This window comes from Gracilinanus agilis, chromosome 4 (assembly GCF_016433145.1).
Source record: "Gracilinanus agilis isolate LMUSP501 chromosome 4, AgileGrace, whole genome shotgun sequence".
NCBI lineage: Eukaryota > Metazoa > Chordata > Mammalia > Didelphimorphia > Didelphidae > Gracilinanus > Gracilinanus agilis.
Window position 1 is genome coordinate 192,290,754 of NC_058133.1, and position 16,958 is coordinate 192,307,711.

Genomic DNA, 16,958 nt, shown 5'->3' on the forward strand with positions numbered 1-16,958 from the left:
AGAGAGAGGGAGGGAGGGAGGGAGGGGGAGAGAGAGAGAGAGAGAGAGAAAGAGAGAGAGAGAGAGAGAGAGAGAGAGAGAGAGAGAGAGCGAGAGCGCGCAAGCTCTCTTCCAGAGAGGTTCCAGACTGAGTATAGTTCACTGAATGATGTTACTGATTTTTTGCTTCTCTCTCCACAAGATATCAAGTATATTGAGGTGACATCTGCCAAATCAAGGTGCCAGGAACCCCCCCAGCGCTCTTCTAGTCCCTCAGTCATCCCTTTTTGCGGATCACCTCTCAGTGGTGGCCTCCTCCTCTGCAGAGACAGACCCCGTGAAAACAGTGCCAGCAGTGAGAGCCTCATTTTCTCTGGGAACCAGCACAGGGGACATCACTATCTGCATCAACCTTCACCCCGCACTGGAGAGCAGTCATCTCATCACTTGCCCTCCCCTGGTATTGCCATTCCCCATCCCAAGAACAAGAACCCTGGTCCTCAGAGTGACAGCTTCCTCCTGGATGCTTCTCCAGGCTCAGGAATTTTGTCAAGGCCCTCACTGGGGAGCTGGGCCCTGCAGAGGGGCAGTGGGACTTCTCTGTTGTCCAGCAGCCCAGGATCTGACACAAGCTATGTGTTTGGCAGGTACATCCATTTTTGTTTGTTTCCCCTTCCCTTCCCTTCCCTTCCCTTCCTAATGACCAAACCAACCATGGATAGGGAATGAATGTTAGCAGAACGATCTGTAGGTATGCCTCACTTTAAGCAAAAAACAAAACAAAACAAAACAAAAAACCTGCTTTTGGTTTCCCCTAAGATAAATTAAGGACTCTTTGCCTTACAAAAGAATTCATTTAAATATGGAGCTCATGTGTTTAAAGTGGGATTAATTTTTTAAAAAATCTGACCTACTAAGGAAGATCATACCACTGTGCTCATCCCCATTTTACAGAGGAGAAAACCGAGTCTTTGAGAGGTTAGGCAGCATGTTCATAGTCCCATAACTAACCTGACTAGGATTTGAGGTGGGAATCAAATCCCAAATCTTGCCTTCAAAAATAGTACTCTTTTTACCTCACACAATGATGCTGCATTAAGAATTGTCCCACAGAATACATAGCCCTCTAAATACATGCAAAGAAAAGATCTTAGAAAATCCTTAAAAAAAAAAAAAGAAATATAAAAAGAAGCAAAGCTTCATATTTGCTGGATTTTTTCTTATTCTATTTCCTTATTCTAATCCCTTTCTCATCATACACTTTGTGAATTTGCCAGTTTGTTTTCCACCTTATCATCTCAAGCCACAGTGGGAACATATTAGAAAGAGATCATAGTCATAAGCTCATAAATATATAGGCAGAGCTAGAAGGGACCTTGGAGACCATTTAGTCCAACTTCCTCATTTTACAAATAAGGAAACTGAGACACAGGCAGGTTAAGCAACTTATCCAAGATCACACAGCTAACACAGTTTGGATAACACAGATTGGAGTCAAGATGATCTGAATTCAAATCCTGCCTAAATCCTCCTTCATCTTAATGCCTTCCCTAATTTTTTTTTAAACCTTTACCTTCTGCTTAGTATTAGTTTTAAGACAGAAAGAAGAGCAACATGGGCAAGGCAATTGGAGTTAAGTGATTTACCCAATGTCACACAGCTAGGAAATATCTGAGGTTATATTTGAACCCAGGTCTTCCATACTCCAGGCCTAGCTCCTCTCTGTCCTCTGTGCTACCTAGCTACCCTTACCACCCCCAATTTACCCTGTTTATAGCTTGTTTGCACATTTTCTCCCCCATTGGACTATGAGTTCCTTGAGAGCAAGGATTATTTTTTCTTTGAATCCCCAATGCTTTGCAGTGTCTGGTACAACTTGTTTAGACATTTCAGGCATGTCCAAATTTTCTTGGCAAAGATATTGGAATGGTTTACCATTTCCTTCTCCCAAGCTCATTTGACAGTTGGGGAAACTGAGGCAAGAAGGGTCAAGTGACTTGCCCAGGGTTTCACAGCTAGGAAGTATCTGAGTCCAGATTTGAACCCAGGTCCTCCTGATTCGAGACCTAGCACTATATCCACTGTAGGGGTTCTCAGTAACTCCTGAGGCTGCCTAATATCTCATTGACTTTTTGGCTACATATCACACTGATGTTTCCTATGGAAACTGTAATCCACTATTCTGTCCTGGAGGCTGAGCAGTTGGCCAGAACCCAACCACTCATTTCTTTTATGCCTGGGTCAATCTGTCCTGAAACTGAACTCTCTAAGTACTGGTCAGAATCCAGAAGGAAGTGGGGCAAAGGGAAGGGGAGACTTGGGGTGGGGAAGATGCTAGGGAAGAGGACTGAGTGGTGGAAAAACTTTATGCCAGTCATATATAGCTAAGTATCTTTGGGGAATACTCAAGGAAGGAAGGAAACAAGTATCCACTATTTGCCAGGCTGAGTTCAATCTGGTCTCAGATATTTAGTAGCTATGTGACCTTGAGCAAGTCATTTCACCCTGTTTACCTCAGTTTGACAAATGAGAGCAGCAGAAAATGGCAAACCGCTCTAGTATCTCTGCCAAGAAAATGCCCAATGGGGTCACAAAGAGTCAGACATAACAGAAAAGTGACTGAACAACAACAGACATGCTAGGCACTGGAACATTATCTCATTTGATCCTCACATAACCCTGGGAGGGAGGTGTTATTATTATGCTGATTTTACTGGTGAACAAACTGAATCAAAGGTTAGGTGACTTAACCAGGGTTGCATGACTAGATTTGAATTCAAGTCTTCCTCACTACAGACCCAGGGTTCTAAGCACTGCTCCATCTAGTGGTCCCATTTCATTGAGTTGAAACTGTTTAAAATGGGCATTCTTAACTTGAGGTTCATGAACTTCTTGAGTTTATACAAATATTTTTTATTTATATTCTATGATGTTATTTATAATTTACATTTGTATGTAATCTATATCATTTTATTATAACTATTTTACCATATTTGATTGCCTTTGAAATCCTGTGTATTTCATTTTATGCACTTAAGAACATTCTTTGAAGGAGTCTATAGGCTCCACTAAACTGACACCAAAAAAGGTTAAGAAATGTTGACTTAGAAGGTTGCATTAAATCAAACTCAATGCTGCCCTAGACAGCCAATCAACAGGCATTTATTTATTAGGCTCTTACTATGTGCCAGGCACTGTGGCTAGGGCCCAGCAGCTAGTGCCTGGCATGGAGAATATGCTCTCCAGAGACATCATATCAACTTGTCTTCTCTCTCCCACTACAGCAATCAGTCTCTGCTTCCCACCAGCACTGCCAGCCACCAGCCTGCCTACAAGTCCCCAGAATGTCCCAGGCATTCTTCCTCCAGCATCCACCACTCCAACACCTCTTCCCCCAGTGGGAGACCCAGCTACTTCCACCTCCAGAGTCCTGACTCAGGACTCACACCACCAGTCACCACCCTGAGCCAGCCTGCTGCCTCAGACTCACCTCCACCGCAGAAGGAACATGCCAGCAGCTGCCCCCCATCCATTGCTAATTCCATGGTGGACATCCCCATCGTGCTGGTCAATGGTTACCTAGAAGCAGACCCCGTGTCCCCACAGCCTCCTCGACGACACCACAGCTTTGTCCGGACCACGGTGGACACTCCCAGCAACCCTTACGCAGCCCTCAGCAGCCACAGCAAAGCCCCATTTGATAACAAGTTTGCCTCCTCCCCAGAGAGTGAGTTTTCCTCTTCCAAATTATTAACATTGAATAAGCTCTTTCTGGGTACTAAACCTTAATCTAGTAAAGTGGGGGATTAGGTAGTATAAGATATGGTCCTTGCCCTTTCCTTCCCCACCAAGAATCTTATTCTCTTATTCCCTTTGTCTGGAAATCCACCCCACCCCCCAATACAGAGGAGCTCATGGGGTATCTAGGTGACACTGAGGACAGAGAATCAGCCTGGACTCAGAAGGACCTAGGTTCAAATCTGGGTTCAGACACTTCTTAGCAGTGGGACCCTAGGAAAGTCATTTAACTCCATTTGCCTAGCCCTTGTCTTATCTTGGACAGAAAGTAAAGGTTAAAAGAGAGACAAACAAGGGGACAGGGACAGGTTCATAGTTCCTCAGTGTTAAATCCTAATCTAGAGCTGGGAGGAAGCTTAGAGGTTATCTAGTCCAGTTTCTTAATTTTATAGATGAAAGGCAGGGAGTGAATAAGTATTTATTAAGCACCTACTACGTGCCACACACTATGCTAAGGAACAGAGATAACCTTCCTGTGAGTAACCCAAGTTCACACAGATAAGGACTTTTGTCTCTTTTGGAATCTTCAAATCTTCAGAGTTTGGCACAGTGCCTGACACATGTTCAGTCTTTTTTTTTTCAGTTGTATACAACTCCTCATGGCCCTATTTGGAGTTTTCTTAGTAAACATACTGGAGTGATTTGTCATTTTCTTTTTTTAGCTCATTTGACAGGTGAAGAAATTGAGGCAAATGGGGTTAAATGACTTGCCCAGGGTCACATAGCTATTAACTGTCTGAGGCCAGATTTGAACTCAAAAAAATGAGTCTTCCTGATTCCAAGGCCAGTGCACTATCCATTGTAGCCCCTAGCTACCCTTCCTGACCTAGAGTAGATGCTTAATAAATGTTTATTGAATAAATGAATGAATGTCATATAGCTTTAGAATTGGAAGGAAGCTTAGAAGTCATCTGAGCCAACCCCTTCATTTTACAGATAAGGAAACAAAAGTCAAAATAGCTACATGAATGGCCCAATAGCTTGCAAAACCAGTATTTGGACCCAGATCTTACGACTTCAAATCCTCTGCTCTCTTCACTATGATAGGCTATTACCAGAATTCACTTGGCCCCGGAGTTCTCAGGCCTAGTTCCATGTCACACCATGAAATCTTCAATTCATAAAAATAGACTAGAAAGATCTCAAAGTCCCAATGTCTTCATTATATAGCTGAGGAAACTGAGGACCTTACAGGCTAATCTACCTACATGCCCAAAGTCACATAGGTAATTAGCATCAGAAACTTGATTTGAATTCAGGTCTTCTCCCTCCAAAATCCACTGTTCTATGTTGCCTCCTGAGTTCCCTTAGCCCTGTTTCCTTGGCCTAGTTTCATGTCACATTTTGACATCTTCAGTTTTTTCCCAGATATTGTCAAATTTTGCAAAAATCCTCCAAATCCAATTCCTTTTAATTTTATAGAACTTCACAGATAGATGGGAGAGCATCCAACCTAAGCCCTGCATTTTACAGATGAGGAAACTGAGTCCCAGAAAAGGAATGGCCACAAAGCCACTTACAAAATTAATGGAAGAATCAGACCTAGAATTCAGGTCTGCCAACTCCAAGTAAAATGTTCTTTCTCTCAGAGACTATTACTTGCCTTTTAGAAGGTAAATATGTCATATGGCACTTCTAGAAGTAGGGAGGAAATGGGCCATGAAATTGAACAGATTCAGGCAGAGCAGTGTCACTGATCTAAGGGATGATCTTAACCATTTAATTGAGTTTTTACCAATTTGATTCTGATTAATTGCCAGAATTGTCACAGGATTCATGATGAGAGTTAGAAGGGACCTTAAGAGGGGCAGGTAGGTAGTATGGTTGATAAAATGCCAGACCTGGAGTTGAGAGGACCTGGGTCCTATAATATCTGGTCTCAGATACTTCCTACCTACGTGACTCTGGGCATGTCACTTAACCCATTTGCCTAGCTCTTGCCCTTCTGCCTTAGAGTTGTTACTAAGACAGAAAGTAAGAGCCATTAAAAAAATAGAAGGTAAGCATTAAAAAAAAAAAAAAGGAACCCTTAAGCACTTTCTACATATCAGCTCATATGCTAGGCCTTGGAGAAGCAGAAATGAAATGCCCCTGTGCTCAAGGAACTTACCTTCCACTTCTAAATAGATAGCTTCTCCTCTTACTGTTGAAGAAAGAAATTAATGTGTAAATAGTTCTACCAATTCAGGGATACTCACACCCTTTCTGCTGTTGTTGTCCTGTTGAATCTTCCAGTCATGGCCTACGCTTCATGACCACATTTGGAGTTTTCTTGGCAAAGACACTAAAGTAGTTTGCCATTTCCTTCTCCAGCTCACTTGACAGATGAAGACAGAGTGAAGTGATTTCTTGTAATGTCTGAAGCTGGATTTGAACTGAGGTCCTTCTGATTCAAGGGCTAGCACTCTATTCACTGCACCACTTAGCCACCTATAACCACACCCTAGAAACTCTTAATTTGGTTCTGTTTGAGAGTTCTATGAACAAAAAATGTGGGAAGGCATTGTCACAGTCTGTTTAGCAAAGAAGGGGTACATCTTCTTTTCCAGGTCCCAGTAGAGAAACTCCACCACCAACCATGAAGTTTGTAATGGACACATCCAAGTACTGGTTTAAACCAAGCATCACTCGGGATCAAGGTAATGTACATGCTCTCTGAAAGGAGGGGAGGAGAGGGAGGCAAGAAAAAGAGAGAAAATCAGAGTCAATCTAGTGTGGGACAACAGGGGCAATGATAAGAGGGAGCACACTTCCTTCCATTGAGGTGGTGGGATGGGGACCCTGCTTACCTGGTCCTTACCTTATGGTCTTCTACCAGCTATTCTACAGTCAGGGACCACCCCCTCAGGCTGCCACCCCAGGGTCCTAACACCATGGCACCCCTCAGAAGGGCCATCTTCCTCTTTCAACTCAGTGGCACAAATCAACTCTTTTAAGGATAGACCATCCCCTACTCCTCTGCAATTTACCTACTGGTCAGACCGTTCTCTTTACTACTACCACCACCACAACCTCCCCCTGAAATGAATTTGCCCCAGGTATAATTATCCCTAGTTACCGTCCTTGGGGAAGGAAGGAATGGAGAGCTGTCATGGGAAAGCCACGTCCCTAGATCAGTCACCTGTCTAAACCACGGCAAAATTTTTCCTTTGTCACGGTACAGTTAGGGACAGGGAATGGTCTGGGGTAAGCCAGTAAGTGGTTCTGCCATTCTCCACCTCCATTGTCTGTCAATCAATAAACATTTATTAAGCACCAACTGTGTCAGGCACTGTGCTAAGCACTGGTGATTCAAAGAAAGGCAAAAGAAAATCCCTTCACCTAAAAAGTCCACAATCTAATAAAAGAACATGCAAGCAAATATATACAGACACAGTAAGAAACAAATTGAACCTACAGTCAGGATGATGGAGATTAGACAGTAAAAAGTACTTCCTGCCTACAAGTAGGTAAGACTCCAGAATGGGTCCATGAGACTCCAGTGCCACCTTCCCTAGAGGTTTCCAAGATCAGGGCTGATTGGTCCACATAGAACGGTAGCAGGACAGCAAGATCCACTGTAGAAAGGGACGTCAGGTAGGGGGGCAGCCTCTGACATGAGAATCATTTCAGCAATCGAGCTGCTGAGGATGCAGGAGCCGGGTACTTTCGTGATCAGGGACAGCACATCATATCGAGGGTCCTTTGGTCTCGCCATGAAGGTTCAAGAATCACCAACATCTCTTCAGAGTAGATCAGGTAAAAATATGCTTCCCTGTGTGATCCTGGGCAAGTCACTTAACCTTCATTGCCTAGCCCTAACCACTCTTCTGCTTTGGAACCAATATACAGTATTAATTCTGAATGACTTTTTTTATTAAAAATATTTTATTTTCCCAATCATATGTAATCATTTTCAACATGTTTTCTGAAATGATAAGATCCAAATTGTCTCCCTTCCTCTTTTCCCTCCCCCTTAACAGAGACGATAAGGAATTTGATCTGGATTATACATGTATTATTATGCAAAACATACTTCCATACTGGTTATTGTTGTAAGGCAATACTCATATAAAACCCAAACTCCAAAATAAAACTGTAAATAAACTAATGTGGAAGATAGTATGCTTCAGTCTGCATCTAACTCCAAGAGCTAAGACTGATTTTTTATTTTAAAAAAATGCATATGCCTCCCCAGGACCTGAAATGGATAGCCATTGGGGCATGGATTTAGAATTGGAAGATACCTCATAAAATCATCAAGTCCAGTTCCTTTATTTTATCGGTGAGAAAATTGAGGTCCAGAGAGGAGAAGTAACTTAGAAAGGGAAACAAACAGAATTCAAACCCATGACCCCAAATCCATGAAGAAAGGAAAAGGGGTGAGAAGCAACCTAACAGTAAATCCCATTTCACCTACCACAGGGATACTAGCTTAGGAATTTAACTCTTATTAAGGTATGTCTTTTCTTGAATGGTTCTCTCTGTACCCATGAATACCCCCTCCACTCTAATCGGTATAATTTTAGCTAATAATTACTAATTGCTTATGCTGATATAACTTCTTATAGTTACTAAGCACTTCACACACATTATCTCTGTTGATCCTCATAATAACACTGTGAGGCCAATTTGTTATTATCTCGATTTTACAGATGAAAAAAACAAAAGTGAGGGAAACAAAATGACTTATCCATTGTCACACAGCTTGTATTTATGAGCAACAGATTGAGACTTGAAGTCAAGTCCTCCAATTCCAATTTCCAGGTGTCTTCCATTATACCAGGAGTCTTATTCGGGAGGCAAAATATATAGAGGGAAAAAAATGGAGGGGGGCAGCTGAGTAGCTCAGTGGATTGAGAGCCTGGAGGTCCTGGGTTCAAATCTGACCTCAGACACACTTCCCAGCTGTGTGACCCTGGGCAAGTCACTTAACCCCCATTGCCTAGCCCTTACCGCTCTTCTGCCTTGGAAACAATACCCAGTGTTGATTCTAAGGCAGAAGGTAAGGGTTTAAAAAAAAATGGAAAATGAAACCAAGTGCACAATAATTCAGTCTGTATCCAAGACATCTAAGTGGCACCATAGTGCATAAAGTGCTGGGCCTAGAGTCAGAAAGATTTGTCTTCAAGTTCAAATATGGCATTAAGCACTTACTAGTTGTGTGACCCTGGGCAAGTCACTTAACCCTGTTTGCCTCAGTGTTCTCATCTGTCAAATGTGCTATAGAAGGAAATGGCAAACCACTCCTGTATCTTTGCCAAGAAAACCCAAATGGGGTCACAAAGAGTCAGACATGACTGAAGAATGATCCAACAACAAAAAAATCTATAAGCATTAACACTGAGAGAAAGTAAAGTCATGGAGGAGAAAGAGTCAAGGAAAGTTCCTGGGAGAAAGCTGACCTTGAAGAATATGAATTGGATGAGAGAGGAAGTAGATCGATTCAACTCAAGAGAATGGCCTGCTCAAAAAGACTTACAGGAGGAAAGTAAAACACCAGGAGAAAAGGCTATGTTGTAAGAATTCTGCTGGAAATTAACAATATCAGTTATAAGAGAAAGAGCATGGAAAGTTTATGAAAAGCTTTGGGTACCAAACTGAGTTTAAAGTTGGTCTAAAAGGAAAATGGGAGTCCCTGAAGGTTCTTGGAACACAGAGAAAAATTCTCTCGTCCATAAGACTTAACACTGGTAGAGACCTTAGAGATCCTCTAGTCCAGATCCCTTAAATTACAGGTGAAGAAACTGAGGCACAGGGAGATGAATTCACATGCCTTCAATCACACAAGTAGACAAAAAGAGTATTAGACACTAGAAGTGGGAACCAAAAGAAGTTAGCATCTTGAGAAGATTTAAAGAATAAATTCTCATCAGTATCAGAGTGATTTTGTTTCTGAATGAGATTACTATTTAGAGCTGGAAAGAACTTTCTAGATCATCTAGTCCAATGATGGGCAAACTTTTTAAAGAAGGGGCCAACGGTAAGGAAATGCTCATCCGTCAGTCTGTTTCTAAGGCAACTCTTTCAAAATTTCATTGTATTGTATCCTACTCACTGTATTTGTCAGATTAGGAATAATGTCTCACTGCCAGATAGAACATTTCAGGGGGCCCATCTGGCCCAAGGGCCATAATTTGCCCATCACTGACCTAGTCCAATCCCTTTGCTTTATAGATGAGGAAACTGAGGCCCAGTGAGTGACAGTGAGACAACCAGGGTTTGAAACCCCTCAAGACCAACTTCATAGCTCTTTCCACCATTGCCACAGTAGCTCCAAGATGTCTCCTGAACATACATCCTCATCCCAGATGGGAAAAGGTTAAAATGTTCTAAGTGCCACTAATTCACTCACTATTCCTCCTTGGCCACAGGAGCAGATGTTGGCGACCTGGACCTTGTTCGACACTTCCTCATTGAATCTTCAGCCAAAGGGGTGCACCTCAAGGGGGCTGGGGATGAGCCCTACTTTGGTAAGATCCGGTGCCATCTCTGTTCCATTCAGCCTCTGCCCTGCCTCAGTTTCCCTCTCAGCAGCCAGCTTGGGCAGTGCTGGTGTATCGTGCTCCTCTTTGGTGACCCCATTTTCCTTGCAGGCAGCTTGTCGGCCTTCGTATACCAGCACTCCATCATGCCCTTAGCCTTGCCCTGCAAGCTCATTATTCCCAGGAAAGGTGAGTCCTCCCATTTCACTAAGTCCCAGATGAAAACTTCTGACAGAATTGGGTGAGGACATTATGACAGACAAAGGAGAATGGAGGGGGGCAGAAAGGGGGGAGTAGGGAAGTGGAGAGACAGATGGGGGAAGGAAGCAAAAGATTCATAAACTTCCAAAGTAGATGGCGTGGCTAGAGCCCTAGCATCCCATATTTGCATAATTGCAATAAGTGGGCTACTTAGACGTGTCACACCACAGAGTTAGAAGGATCAATTGAGAGGGATTCATGAGGGGTGTTCTTTGTTAGAGGGACTGATTTAGTCCAACCCTTTTGGGGGTCTGTGGTTTTTCTTTGGCTTAGAATTGGGAGGTGGAGATGGAGCCCCAGATCTGCCGGCAGACAAGGAGGCCTCCAGACTAAAGAAATCAGCCAGTAAGTGGTTAACAGAGAAGGGGGGAGAGCGGGAAGGCTCCAGTTTTGAATCTGAGGGGCCTGACAGACCAGACCCACCTCCCACCTCCAAACCCTCATCAACACCACCACACACACACATATACACACACATGTTTCCCATCAGGGTTTTATTTTAAGCCTTTAACAAGGTGCTACATTCTTCTCTCCTCAGACTAAAAGTAGGAAGGTTGAAAGAATAAAATTGGCCAGCCAGCAAGGTATCAGGGAACCAGGGACAGCTAGACTGTTGCTTTGCACAAAGATGTTTCTATGAACATTTTTTTTAAAACCCTCACCTTCTGCCTTAGAATCTATACTAAGCATTGGTTCCAAGACAGAAGAGTGGTAAGGGTAGGCAATGAGGGTTAAGTGACTTGCTCAGGGTCACACAGTTAGGAAGTGTCTGAGGCCAGATTTGAACCCAGGACCTCCTGGCTCTAGGCCTGGCTCTCCATCCACTGAGCCACTCAGCTGCCCCCTTATGATCATTTTCAATGAAAGAAAAGTGCCCCATACTTCTCACCTCCCACTGGAATTGCCATAGATGGACACACACACACACACACACACACACACACAATATTTCACTATCTTTAGGAGCCCCCCTGTGAGGAGTATCAGAAGTAGAAAAAACACTGAATTTGGAGTCCAAGGACCCAAGTTTCCTACTCTGCCCTGTGATCAAGGGCAAGTCACTTAACCTCTGAACTTTCTCATAAAATGAGGGAGTTGAACTAGATGATGCCGGAGGGGGCCTTCCAACTCTACCAGCTGTAAAACCTATTATTTCTTTCATCTTAAGTGGGTCTCTCTGGGCCTGAGGACCCTCCCCTACTGGGGCTGGGGGTTGGCTCTCTTCGCCTGAGACCCCTCTGGCAAGATTCTTTCAATTCTTAGTTGCCTCCCCACCCCCTCCCCTAATTAGACTTTGGACATCTGGATTAACTCATACCTTGAAGTTACATCTGGAAGCTCCCATATTCACACACACACACACACACACACACACACACACACACACACACACACACACAAGCACACAAGCTTCTTCCTACCAAAGGAGGCCAGCGACCAAATTCTACAAGATTCGTGTATTTTTATCTCCAACCTGCCTCAGCCTGCACAGGGCCCCACGAGTGATGACCAGTCAGAATGAACACGAGAGGGGAAAGTCAACCCAGGGCCCCTGCATGGCCATAAATTCAAATCTCCGTCCTTCTCATGAATGACAGAACATAGAGATAATAGCCAACAAGCCCATGAATCTTTCCATTTGACTCTGAATTCCAATCCAAAACCTGGCCCCACGTCCTCCCTGCCTAGCTGCTGCCCACTCAGCCCTACCGTTTGCAGTGGGCTCCGTCCAGACGGTGAAAAGGAGACGGTCCCCTGTAGAGGCCCCAGAGTGTGTTTCAGGGCACTTCAGTGAGCAGAGGCCATTCTTGTCTGTGTCCTCCAGGTTGCCAAGCCCTGTACCTGACTTCAGTGAATGTGGAGACACTAAGCGGAGCCATGGCGGTGCAGAAGGCCATCTCGACCACCTTTGAGAGGGAGACTCCCCCCATACCTACTGTGGTCCATGTAAAAGTCACAGACCAGGGCATCACCCTCACCGATGTGCAAAGAAAGTAAGAGGCTTCCTAGCCACCAGGTCTAGGGTGATGGGTACAAGGAGAGTAATGATGGCGACATCATTCTGCTTAGTATAACTAGAAAAGGAGGAGCAAAGTGGCCTCGTGGACAGACACTTGGAATAAATGGCAGAAAGTCGGCTTTTCACTCTCATAAAAACAATTCTTGTTTGCTCCTAAATCCAGTGGCATTTGCTTTATCCTCATCCTCCCTGACCTCTCTTCAGCATTTGATACTGTTGACTACCCCCTTCTTCTCTCTTCCTTTAGCTTCCCTGACATTATACTCTGGTGGTTTTTCTCTGATGTCTGATCACTCCTTCTCTGACTCCCTGACCTCCTTCTACCCCTTAAGTTCAAACAGAACACAAGGGAACTAAGAGTTCTCTCCTGGGCCCTCTTCTCTTTTTGAGCTCTTCCATTCTCATGGTTTCAATTGATATTTCTATAAAGATGATGCCCCTAAATCTGCATCCTCCTTTCAAACCTCTCCACTGAGTTTCAATCCAGTATTTCCAATTGTCTTTATAGCCTTCTGAGAGTCTTGCCAACACTTCAAACCCCATGCACCCAAAAGTGAAATCTTCATTAAAAGTGAAATCTTCATTTCCTCTACTTCTGTTAATGGCACCCATCATCCTTCCATCATAGCCTTAGAGTCACCTTTTCCCTCTCTCCTCTTACCCTTATATAATAAGTTGCCAGATTCTTTTTCTTCTATCTCTCTCCTTCTTTCCTCTCCCACTCTAAATCAAGTCTTCATTACCTCTCACTGGTAGACTATCACAATAGCTCTGATCTTCTGGCCTCTAGTCTTTCTTCTCTCCAGTCTAGCCTTCAAGCCTATACCCAGGCAATCTTCTCAAGCAACAAAGCTGCCTTGATTATTGTTCCTCTCCTGTAAAATCTTTAGCAGTTTTCATTGTGTGCTGAATAAAGGGCAAACTCCTGGCTTTCAAGACTTTCAATAAGCTTCCTCCAACCTGACTTTCCATCTTACTTCACATGTTGCTTTCCGTATTTTGCATTCTGTCCTCATCACACTCCATGCTCTTTCTTTGTCCTGAACCCTTCTATCACCTTGCTTCTACCCAATGGCCTCCCAGATTGAATGAGACAACCCTCCACACCCATTTCCATCTGTTTAGTTCTTCCCTTTCCTTCCAGACCAAACTAGGCACCATCTCTTCTATGAAAATTTCCTCACCTGAAAGTGAGCTGCCTCTCCTCAAAATTCTCCTAGAACCTTACCTAGACCTCTTCTTTGTAACTGACTTCTCCCTTATTTCCATAATATCTGTGTCCTTGCCATCTATTTCCCTGTATGGAATGATATGATTTGTACCTATCTTTATGGATATTACAGTACTTTGCACACTGTGCTAAATAAATGTTAATGATATATAAACAATACATAGCATATCGATATAATATTAATGTTATATTATGCATATTGAATTGGTGTTCCTCAACTTCTCTGGCCCCCAATTCCTCAGGGATTTCCTTTAGGGAAATGTTCTTGGGATGCTGAAGGAGGCTCCCACCCATTCTTCTTTTGCTCTCTCTCTCTCTCATCACAGAGTATTTTTCCGACGTCATTATCCACTTGCCACCCTCCGCTTCTGTGGCATGGATCCAGAGCATAGGAAGTAAGTATGGGGTGGAGGACTACTGAGTCTAGGATTCAAAATGGTAGTCCCACGTTTCTCCAGTCCACTTACCCCTGATACATCCCTCAGCCAGTCCTGCTCCATCCCCAGCAGGACTCACTGGATAAGGTGGACCCAGGAGAGAGGAGTTTAAAGTGACTCTGTAGGATTTGTGAAGGAGGATAAAAAAGGGGAGGGGGGGAACAATTAGATCTTTTCCCCATACCCTTCTCCATTCAAAAGCAAACAAAACCCCTCTTCTTCATTTCATTCTGATTCCCTTTTCTTTCAAATAGGTGGCAGAAGTATTGCAAATCTTCCCGGTAAGTCCATCTCCTCTCTCCTCTTATTCTCAGCTTTCCTAGCCCGTCAGCCTGTCTACAGATCCTCCCTGTGCTGGATCATGAGAGGGATTCAAAGAATGGAAGAGACTGTCCTTGAGCTCAAGCCTTCCTCTATCTTCAGAGGGGCTCTAGTCTGATTGGAGGAGGGAAGACCTAATCCCTGTGCTTGAGAGAAATGAGTACAGTTTGCTGTACTCCATATTCTCAGGAGGTCTCCAGTCTGATGAGGTGGAGGAATGATACAGTTCCTATCCTTAGGGAACCCCCAAACTGATTGGGATGGGGAGAAGCAAAGTTCCTACCCTCTGCAGGAAAATGTCTTTATTCCATCCCCTTGTTGGTTCTGTCACTTCAGTATCTGTTTTGGCGTGTTGTTTTAAGGATGGTTGGAGAGGATTCTCAGAGAGGTTCGAGCTTTCCAAGCCTCTACTTTGCCATCTTGCTTCTCACCTCAAGGACCCCTCAGCCTGATGAGGGGAAGAGACAGTTTCTGCCTCCAGGGAGCCCTTTGTCTGATAGGATAGGGAGGAGAGAGTTTCTACCCTCTCCTCCCTATCCCAGTCAGAAGCAATTTGGAGGAGAGAATCTCTGCTCTGAGGGAACCTAGTCTGATGGGATTGGGAAGAGAAGTCTCTGCCTGAGGGAACCCAGTCTGATGGGCGGGATTAGAGGTTCAGTTCCTTTTCTTTTGGGACAGATGCCTTCAATAAGCCCAGATGTGAGCTAGGGAAGTAACGAGGGCTAGATTAAGGCCAAGTGTGATAGAGCAGGGGTGGTAAACTAAGGAAATCTAGTCCTCTCAGGCTGAAGAATCTTTAAACCATAGACTTCATTCAGGTTGCCTCTTTCTCTCCTCAAGGATTTTTGGCTTTGTTGCCAAGAGCTTGACAGAGCCTGCAGAAAATGTATGCCATCTCTTTGCTGAATATGACACTGTCCAGCCAGTCTCTCTGGTCATCGACCTCGTGGGCACCCTGCTACTGGATGCAGAGAAGATGTAGGCACAACAGGAGGTGAAGAGGGCAACTGGCCAAGGGATGCCCCCCATTTCTCCCTACACCCCATTGTGGCAATCCCGTGCTCATCTCTGCCTGATTGAGGAGCGAGGCCAAGACCCCTCTTCTAGATAAACTAGCCCCAGGAGGGTCAAAGTTATCTTTTCCATGGAAGGCCGGGAAGAGACTGATATTGAACAAATTCTAGAGCTGAAACCTCTAGACGTTGGCAGGGCTGAGTTCTTGTGTAGAAGAGAATGCTAGACTCAAGTGATAGGTGCTTGGCCCCTACACAAGTGGGAGCCAGAGAGCACCATGCCTGACACACTTTGAGGATTGAAGTCCATGCTCAGTGATGACAGCAACAGGATGGGACGGGCTTTGTCTTCTCTGGACTGGCTCCATTTATCACCAGTATAATGCAGTCACAGAATCTCAGAGGAAGGCCATCTAGCCAGTGCTTGAAGGCTGTTTAGCCCAGCTCCCTTCCCCAGACCCTTATCCCCATGCATTCTAGGAAAACCAAAAGTCAGAACATCTTGGCCAAGGGTTCTTAACCTGGGGTCAATGAACTTGATTTTTAAAATATTTTGATAACTATAATTTGAATAGAAATTATTTTCTTTGTAATCTTATATATTTTATTATTTGCATTTAAAATATTCATGTGAGAAGGGGCTTCAGCAGACTGCCAAAGGGATATATGATCCAAAGATATTTTTTCCTGAGTCTCTCAGGCAATTCTGGTCAGGCTTCCCCAAAAATTGGGGACAGCGGGGGTTGGGAGGGGGAGGGAGACAGGGATCAGAACAGAAACACTGAAAACTGGCTTAGGTATAAGCACTGCACCTAAGGAATCTAGCCATCCCTTATGTATAGTCCTTTCTTGCTTGCTGCTGATTGGTGCATTTAAAACTCTGAGGTCGGCTCACCCTGGATTGGTGCCTTTGTAAAAAGCCACATACATCCCAGTGTACAAGCACTGTGTGCTCAGGCCTGACCGAGGGGGCCAGCTCTGGGGGTCACCTCATGTGTCACAAGGCTTTGTTCCAAGCTAGCTTGTGTCCCTGCTGTGACCTTGGTTTTTAACAACAATAAAATATAACTAGTTTAAGAAGTTCCCGGCGAGCATGATCTGTATTTCTCTTCTTTGAAACCAGAAGCAGACCCTGACAGCTTCTCATTCCTATACCTCTTTTGGCTTTCTTAGAAGGAAAGATTCAGTATCAGACTTCACAGCTGTCCCTTCCTTAGAGGAACCCAGGGGTTCTTAACCTGGGCTCCATGAACCGCTCACTTCCCGAGTTACCTTGGACAAGTCTCTCTCCCGACCTCAGTTTCCCCACCTGTCAAACAGCGGGCTTGGATGAAATGCCCTTTGGAGAACCTTCCAGCTCTCATCTCAAATCCCGGATATGCCATAGATTAATTCTCATTCTGCCCCTCAGAACAAAGGACCGAAATCTGGTTT

At 44.2% G+C, this 16,958-nt stretch overlaps 1 protein-coding gene across 1 annotated transcript in view; it reads left to right on the top strand.

Moving 5' to 3' along the window:
* Positions 1-16,091, top strand: part of TNS4 (tensin 4) — a 53,911-nt gene extending 37,820 nt beyond the window's left edge. Inside the window, exons 2-12 of the mRNA XM_044675098.1 lie at positions 138-626; positions 3,264-3,706; positions 6,327-6,416; positions 7,390-7,515; positions 10,131-10,229; positions 10,353-10,430; positions 10,776-10,847; positions 12,328-12,496; positions 14,080-14,148; positions 14,445-14,471; positions 15,352-16,091. Coding sequence (XP_044531033.1) covers positions 138-626; positions 3,264-3,706; positions 6,327-6,416; positions 7,390-7,515; positions 10,131-10,229; positions 10,353-10,430; positions 10,776-10,847; positions 12,328-12,496; positions 14,080-14,148; positions 14,445-14,471; positions 15,352-15,493 — 1,804 coding nt within the window. The 3' untranslated portion in view covers positions 15,494-16,091. The remainder of the gene's footprint in view (positions 1-137; positions 627-3,263; positions 3,707-6,326; positions 6,417-7,389; positions 7,516-10,130; positions 10,230-10,352; positions 10,431-10,775; positions 10,848-12,327; positions 12,497-14,079; positions 14,149-14,444; positions 14,472-15,351) is intronic.
* The last annotated feature ends 867 nt before the right edge of the window (positions 16,092-16,958 follow it).